General features: G+C 40.9%; 1 protein-coding gene across 1 annotated transcript; it reads right to left on the bottom strand.

Annotated features, from left to right (window-relative positions):
• Positions 1–761: 761 nt before the first annotated feature.
• T265_13154 (hypothetical protein) lies at positions 762–8,627 on the bottom strand (the record flags this gene model as incomplete). The annotated part of the gene is made up of 4 exons (XM_009167461.1): positions 762–1,136; positions 2,913–3,071; positions 7,874–8,011; positions 8,558–8,627. Coding segments are annotated over 4 exons (516 nt in total), but the record flags the coding sequence as incomplete, so codon positions are not given.
• Between the last annotated feature and the right edge of the window lie 273 nt (positions 8,628–8,900).

Genomic DNA, 8,900 nt, shown 5'->3' with positions numbered 1-8,900 from the left:
AAAGAGTACTCGCAGTGAATGTGGCAATCACAGAAAAATCAGCTTCACCCCATCGCAACTTGTTGCATCGCCTGTTTGACTTTCGCCTACTAACAGGCTGCTTTAACCATTAAATTCAGTAGCTTAACAACGGGAGCTACGTTGACGTCTCACATTCTTAGGCTTCGTTGACTTTATGAGTCTATTATATTCTTTCCAAAACGTAACTGTGTCAGATTATGCCTCAAAACTTCGTGAATATCATGCACCGTTTCTATTCTCTTACACGCAGTCGTCTGAGTGTATATGTAGCTCTCCAAAAGCCTTTCTACAAGCAGTAGTGTCCAACAAGGATGTCCGGTCTCTCTATTTTTGTATAGTTTCGTCATTCATGAGATACTGAGATGGACACCGGATGTTCTCTAAAGTCTCAATCTTTAGGTTCCTCCAAGCGAATACCTTGCTGACGGGAAATACGCAGACATTTCTCTCATTTTTTGAAAAAGAGCATGCAGCGCAAGCATTATCAGAATTCTGAAACAGACCATCAAGTACTCAAGCAAGTGCTTCAGTCCTACAAATTGTAAGGTGATGCTGCGGAACATATGGTCCTTGAGTTATGAAAATCCAAGGGGTGACAGTAGACGTTAAGGAATGCTATTGATATCTCGGAAGTTGCATTGGCTCTGGTGGTAGAGTGATGTACATAAGAAATCCTCAGGTGGTCCGCTATCAAATTTTACGTGTGAATTCACCAACCGCGCGTTCGTCAGAAGCCCAGAGTTTGACGTTTATCTGGAAAGTGTATATAATCTGAGACACAAGAAAAAAAGTTTCTCAAAATTTCAGCGCAATAAATGATGTTTTGCGAGCAGTTTTCAATAACGTTTCATGAAGCAGGGAACAAAGGCGAACAGAGTTAACAAGGTAACACGGATATCAGAGTTGCGTGGATACCAGGCCGCGATAAGTGTTCACGTCCTAGTTTGTTTCATCTGTGTTGGTGGATTAAGAGACTGCCATTGTCAGGGCTGTAAGAATAACCGTAGCTCCAGCGACGATACCACCGAATAACCACTCGCCAACGTTAGGTACCATACCTTTCAGGTCGATCAGTGGTTTGTGGAAGGATGCGAAGGCGACGATCGCAAACACAACTGAAAGCAGTAAATGCACATAAAAAAACAACCGGGTGACTCGTTTGTACGAACGTAAAGCAAACGGGTAAACTGTGGTTAAATTTTCAAACGCAAACTGGAATAAAACTTCAGCACAACAGGCCTTTTTTGGCGATATTGAGGCGTCAAAAGTATTGACTCGCTATACACATAAATAGTTGGACATTTACTGTGCACAAACACGTCTCAACCACCACCTTCTAACTCGTAAACGAAGTGACTGTTATTGAAATAAATTGTTTCGGTATGTGCTCGTATTGTTCGTTTAACACGATTGCAAAAATCCTACTGAAGTGTCGTGTGAACAAACTTCAAAATCCCACGTCTAATCCGCACATGGTGGGAATTTATATGATTTATTCTGCTCTATAACCAAAACTAAGGTAGTTGAAACATGTAGTCGAAACACATCTCTCCTAGAGTTTGTTTGCTAGTATGTGTGGTGAGGAAATCGCTACTCATGAGTAGTGGCTAGAATATCTACAAATATGCAGCTTGGTAGTCGGACAATTAAACAAGTGATTTTTTGCTGAACCAATGTAACAGAACTTATGATAAACGGAACTGAAGCAGCTGATCATGATGTCTACTAGAGGCATCTCAAAAGCTATCGCGCTTTGTGTGACAAATATCAGTTCATAAAATCATTCACCATGAAAAAAACAAACAGAATGAACTTGCGGTGTTTCAAGAATGTATCCTGCACAAAATTTCAATGTGTCCTAATTTTCGCGTACATTCTAAAAGCTTTATGAATCCATCCGTCATCTCGAATTACGTCGGGTGACAGCGGCAGATCATACGGTCTATCATTTGTCACCAAACCTCTCAGAGGTGGTGAAGTATAGACCATCAAACTCATTCTTTAGCACCGCCGCGAAGTGCTATTTGAAACCAGCCTGGGTGATGACGGAATAGTTTTCATCCACATGGCTTAATAACCATACGCCAGCATATCAGATGCACTTAGCAGTATATAAAACCAAATATACAATTTGTATATGTACTCAACGCATGTAACTAATATAATCTACATTACGCCTTGATGTATATTCTATAGTCCGTTGAGAAACCAACAAATATGCACGGTTTAAGAAAGTAATGAAACACTGCAGGTTTTCTCTGAAAAATTGCCTCAAGTTCCCAAAGGTTCCCAAACCTTCTCATTCCAAAAGTTTAACTTCCCTTTCTTAGGTGAATCCTGGTTTATACTGTTGAAATTGAATCACGACTTAAGAAGGCATAAGACATATAACGAACCCGCCATCCGGGATGATACACAGAATGGGGTTGAAAACAGTTATCTGATTTGATTTCAATAACATCTCTAAAATAGACCAGTACTGACTGCGAAACTGATTCGAACGTCTCATGCTCTAAGAAGTTAAGTGGTACGGACCTAGTTAATATGGAATGATAGGTTAGTCAATACTATACTCAAATTTACTGACCCCTATGCTACAGCATTAGAGGTCCATTGACCGTAGCAGCACATATTCAATGACTGTGACTCACACGTTTGTTTTATCATTGTTATATTTAACAGCCATTATCAAACACCAATAATCCTATGTAGCCACGTAGCTAGCCTCAAGAGACAGTCGATCCAATTCTTCATGCTTTTACATGACGAAAGTTTGCAGTCATCAATGACCACAGGAAGATTTTACTTGCCTTGACTACGATTCATAGACGGAAAAAACAGAAATGGCAATATGAATAATCAGTATGGCACGTGAGGGTAGCTAAACTTACGTGCAAAACCACCGGCCACAGATACAAGGATCCCCATCACAGTTTCACTGCATTTGCAGCAGAGCGTAATAAACAGAAAAATTGCGACCCCGCAGAAGATGAAAAATGCTATAAAGATACATCCGATTGCAGCCTTCTCCGCACTCGTTTTATTCGAGGCTGTGGGGAGAACAATAGTGTATTTGTATTCATTATACTATGCCCATAGAATGACGCAATATTCCAGGACTGACAACAGAAATAGAATAGCATACTTACATTGTATTGTTCCGGTGTAATTGGAAATAGCACCAAGTGTGCAAATAATCCCAATCCCGCAAGCTGCTATCGTCAAAATTTTCGCAAAAAGCCCCATCCTGTGCACGTTTCAGCGGCACCGCTATGTCCACAATACGCGTTACAACACTAACAAAATCCTTTTGTACGGAGAAAGTAGCCAACCACCGACTGGTTGATCAGTTTACCGGGAAAATTGGATTTATATTTGGCTGTGTCTACGCGTGTTCGTAGTTCGTCCTCCTACCCAATTTATCGTATGCGCTCTCTCCTGTTACAGAACACGCACTGGCAAATGGTGCACTCAGATCCTGTGGACATGCGCACATGAATGACTGTGGGGTTGGTTGGTACGACCTGTCTAATCACTGGCCAACCATGTGTCGAGAATTTTCATCGATTATCGGGCTAAACTGTGGCCTTGGTTCAAGCCGGATGGATTATACAAACTTAGCGCACCACGCAGCATCACATGAAGTGTTAAAAAATACCCTCAGGTTCTAGCTGACTTTCAGTCCGTGGTAATAAGTGAATTCGAACCGAAAAAAACATCTTCAACAGTCACTGGCCAACCATGTGTCGAGAATTTTCATCGATTATCGGGCTAAACTGTGGCCTTGGTTCAAGCCGGATGGATTATACAAACTTAGCGCACCACGCAGCATCACATGAAGTGTTAAAAAATACCCTCAGGTTCTAGCTGACTTTCAGTCCGTGGTAATAAGTGAATTCGAACCGAAAAAAACAAATTATCTTCAACAGCGAAGCAAATTTCGCTTTTAGGGGCTGAAATAAAAGACTGCCCTGATTATAGTAGTGGTACTACGGAATATCTTTCTATATGCGTTTACCAAGCACGTGGTCTAGGTGACTACCGTCAGCCTACGGTGCAGCGTATCTCGGGCATCCTGGAAAACAGAGTAGGTGGACAAAAAAAAGAAAACTGACGGTTATTTTTAATTTGTTTTTGACTGTGCTTTTCGACTTGTTGAAGGAGAAACGCTCTGCTTAGAGTTAGTTTTTACCCGTGTGCGTTACATTTACCTGGTCGGATGCAGGGAACTCAGTTGGGAAAATTTGTTATAAAAATTTATTCCTTCTGATTAAGTTCGCTTTGGACTGGTTCCATTGCATTATGTTAAATAATTGGCTTAATTATCCGGTCCCTGTCACTTTTGAACAGCAAATCCAGTTCTATTTTCTTGACATGAAACACTACTCTTAAGTTTACTGAGAACCCCACAAAAGCTCACTGTTGATTTTGCTTTTAAAAATTCAACTGGCATATGCATTCTTTTAATTTCTACCACTTAAAGACACCAGACTTTTGCTCTTCTCATAAATTATTTAAAAAAACATCCGTAATTTTCCAGTATTTGATCCTGTCTAATAATTGCTTACAGGCGTCAACTCCGTCTTCCTGTCTCCTAAGTCTATTCACACTTTGTTCAAGCAGTTTCAATAAAAACCCATTGTTTCACACTGTAACTGTGAACCATCTTCCTGATTTTCGGCGAGTCTAGTATTTTACCACTGTCGTTCTTGTCGATTCTATACTCTTCACAAAGATTTCTGAGCAAGAACTCGCCGGAAGCAGAGTACAACTTGTCCATTCCTGACAAGATGCCTCTTTGATTGAACTTTCACCGCACGCAAAAATCTATAACAGCTTTCAAATGAGATATCCTTAATTTTCTGTAGGCATTTGTAAAACTACTGGGGCACAAGATTATTTAACAGTCTTTCTTTTGTCCTGGCACAAGATTGGAAACACTGAAATCAAACTCCACTCATATTTGAGCTCACCAGCGGTAGATATAGTTCGCCATGCCGGGGTTTGAACTCCGGACGTCTAACATGCAAGGCAGGCGCGTTGCTGCTACTTTACAAGTACGTGCTTCCAGCATGCACTTGTCTGTACTTGTCCGAACGTATGAAGAATAGTAGACCGCTGATAGATTTTCGATGCTGAAAGTTTTACGAATACAGTAACTGAGAATTCTTTTATAGCTTGCTCCCTATATGTTTCCAGCAAACCTAGTGGTAGAAAAACGGGAATCAGTTTTGGAATCTGAAATATGGACGGATGACATCCTGATTGGTTGAGTTTGGTTCAATGCACTAGGCTTTTCTTTGAAATTTTCAGGGAAGGCCACCCCACCAATGATTCAGCCATAAGCACTGAGGCGGGATAATGTTTCAGCGTTTTACTTGACATACGGAACATTTAATCTCTAGAATACGCAGCAAGCAAACAGATCTCTGTATGTATCTCTGTATGTATCTCTGTACGACAAACAAGCTACTTTAGTGAAAACTACCCATCGAACGGAGGTGAAAGAAACTGATAGTTTTGAAAGTGGTACAAGAAAAACTGGAATAAAGCGAACGTAACTTTGAGCTTTTGCTGATAATAATAATATCACATCCCTTTTCTATAGCTTTAAACATCTTTCAAAAGCCTCGTACAAAAGATTCGGTCCCAGCCAGTCGCAGGTGACTGCCGTCTGTAATTATCAATTCCAACTGATGTGCGCAATCGATTCAGTGCGGTCTATCCACCACTGGCCACTTAATTATGGGGAGAGTTCATCGTAATAATTCGTCAAAGTAAGAATTAAGTTTCATGGGGCCCCAAGCTACTTAACAGTCTGATCTCCCTCTCACAACAAGCTGAAATTCGGATATATTCTCGTTCGACGTTGTGAATAACTTTTGAATATACATCCCACCTTGAAAATCACTGACATATAGATCCAATGAGAACAAATACATTTTCATATATGAAAACAGCAACTGTAAACTATCCTTCTTCTTCTACCACATCATGCATCGTGGGAGAAGATCCGGTGGTCATCTTTGCTTGACAGTGAATGGTCACATGAAGGATGGAGGAGAACTATTAGAATGTTTCGGTTGTTCGGCAGTTCACTTTCTTGAAACCTTTAAAGAGGTTGGTGCATTTGACCACGTATTATTTTAGTGAGTAAGCGACTTAGGAGTAGACTCAATAAATCCAATTCACTCCGTGGTTAGTGATGGGCCGCTTCAACTAGATGCATGGCGCTAGGTCTACACATGTTCCAATTGTACTATATTTGAGATAATTTAAGGAACCTTACGATTAGCGTACTGCGTTCCGGCAGAGCATAGTCTTTCAGTCCGATAGATCATGCGTAAACTTCTGCATTTCCAGAGTACATTATCTGAGCTGAAAACGCAAAGGTGGACGTGTGAACCGAATCATACTGGGATGGGAATTAGCACTGCTGAATAAAAGCAGACATACAGGATGCGATATTACCTCCCTAGTCTGGTCTCCATCCCTCAGCTTCACTGTCATCTCCTGCATTTTCGAAAGCTGACTTGATCATTTCACCCTTCTTTCAGGTCCAAGCAAATTCATACTGACATGCTTGTGAGCATACTGCTAAGGAATATGCCATTCTATGTTTTGACTAAATTTTTATCTTTCAGCACGGGATCAGAATTTGGATCCGTGCTACCCGTTGTAGTATTACTTATACTATAATAGGACAAAAATAATATCGGTATGTAAGTGATTCGTTTGTGATGTGCCTTTAAAACCTGGTTTGAAGACCGCGAAAAACAGGCAGTTTGTTACGCTGGCAACCAAAATGCTCAATTTTTATTATTTTTGTCGGGTGTTCATTGCAACAGCTTACTGCTTGACCCTGTGAAGCCTTGCAAAAACCTAATCAACGAACTTTCGGAGGAGAGACCGAACACATACTGACTAGAGGTAGAATGACGCTTGATGTGGTAATAGATGGCACTTTAGGGGAGAATCGTAACCCATGCAAGTCCTTTATTCGATTTCGGGCTCTGCTTCTTTCATATTAGGAACCAACCGTCTACAAGATTCAGCATGTTTCATTTTGACATGAATCACGGTATTCTGATAAGTATTGTGATAGGTTTTCAAGAATACATTCTCCACAGAGACTTTTGCTGTCCCCGATGGACGCAGTCACCAAAGTATTCAATAACCCTTTTTTTACAGTGGCAAGCTTGTTACTTCGCAGAAAAGTGACGTTCCAAGCCGTCCATAGCAGTTGTAGTTAAAGTGCAAGTTTCCCTATTTCCGTCGGTATGTAAAAACCAAGAATTTGAGCCACATTGAGGTAGAAGCAGTGTTTAGGGAGATTGACGCTCGCCCATCAGAATGATTTCAATGCCACATGACACTTTCCATCTGCTGCGGTGATTTGTAGGTTGGCAGCCACTTGAATGCTGCGGTATCTCTGTGGCAATGGAATCTGATAGCAAAAACCTCTTTCCACGCATGTTTATTATTTATTTCCATATTATTTTGTCCTTACCATTTATCAATGCTCATCAAACTTTGATCGCTTCGTCTCACATTTCAGCTTTTTGATCGATCAGTTTTAATAATGTCAAATACTGTTAGCTCTAGCACGTTAATTAGATGATTATCGAGTGACATTTAGTGTGTTCATCGAGCGTGCGCGGAAGCTGGTCACCTGATCGACAGCCAGATAGAAATACTAGACATATCCGTTATGTTTCATGCGTAAAGACCGGAGCCATAATTAGTTGTGGAGACCGAGGGCTTGATATCATACGTACATTCCGTTGTGTTCGTAATCCAATTATCTGTTCGTACAGTATTGACCTATTTTTCTCATTAGTGATCACCTCACCGTCGGTCACGATCACATGCATTCTCTGTTGCGGTTGATCTACCGGGACAGCCAATATTAGAGATGTGTATTTATTGTTGTACGTCAGCGTGTTCTCATTGTAGTAACCACTATTCTGGATTCCACTTACTCCCGATTCTGCTGACACCAGCCGTCCACGCGTCAGTCACTAGTTCCTGCAATACTCGCTCTCCGATGTCAAGATATCCCCTTGGGTAAGAAAACTTTTTGAAAAGTCGGTGATTGTGCGGGAAAACATTCACTAATATAAATGATAGTGTTATTTGAGACTCAGCTGGAACTCAGCCTGATCCCTTGTTTGTAGCATCATTTAACTGTGATGACATGACGAGCAAGCTGGAAAAAATATCAAGCTGAGAAAAACTTTTCAATGAAATGATGCTATATATAAGTCTGATGAAAGCTGCTGGGCAGCCCAGTATCAATCAAAGGTTGATTTACTGTTTGTCAGTGTCTCAATCTTGAATAAATCAGAGACACTAAAAGCCTGAGGTTTAAAAGTTTGAAAAGGCACCCAACGGTTCAGAGATATATTCCAAATTTGCGAAGCCGAGATTTGCAAACTTTTTGGGTTATTTAGCCAGAGCTAGCAGTGATGTTGCTTTGGGACAGAACGCACCTGCATCATTAGTTGGAAAGCTGAGCGGTCCAATTTCAACTTACTAGAATCCTGACTGCCCTGCAGCCAGGCGGTACTTCTGTTTCGTCCACCATGTTTCGCAACATGACGAATCTGTCAAGAAATGGAATATAAAAACTTTCATCCGGTGTTCTTAAATTATCCATTGTTCTGTCTAGAAAAAAGGAATAGCAGTAAATGCCTTGTTTCCGGAGAACAGTTCTCTAGCGTATTATTTACAACAGAGAACGAAAAGTTCACTTGGACTCAGTCAAATGTTTATGCATAACAGACGATTCGTTTGTTCCTTGTAGGTCAAATTTGACGTTGCACTTGACTGCACGTTCATCACGTCCTGGCGTGAATGCCGATTCGACTGGAGAGCCA

The sequence above is a fragment of the Opisthorchis viverrini genome (assembly GCF_000715545.1).
Source record: "Opisthorchis viverrini unplaced genomic scaffold opera_v5_41, whole genome shotgun sequence".
Classification (NCBI taxonomy): domain Eukaryota; kingdom Metazoa; phylum Platyhelminthes; class Trematoda; order Opisthorchiida; family Opisthorchiidae; genus Opisthorchis; species Opisthorchis viverrini.
The sequence above is the reverse complement of the archived record's forward strand: the minus strand, read 5'-3'. Positions and strand labels throughout refer to the sequence as shown.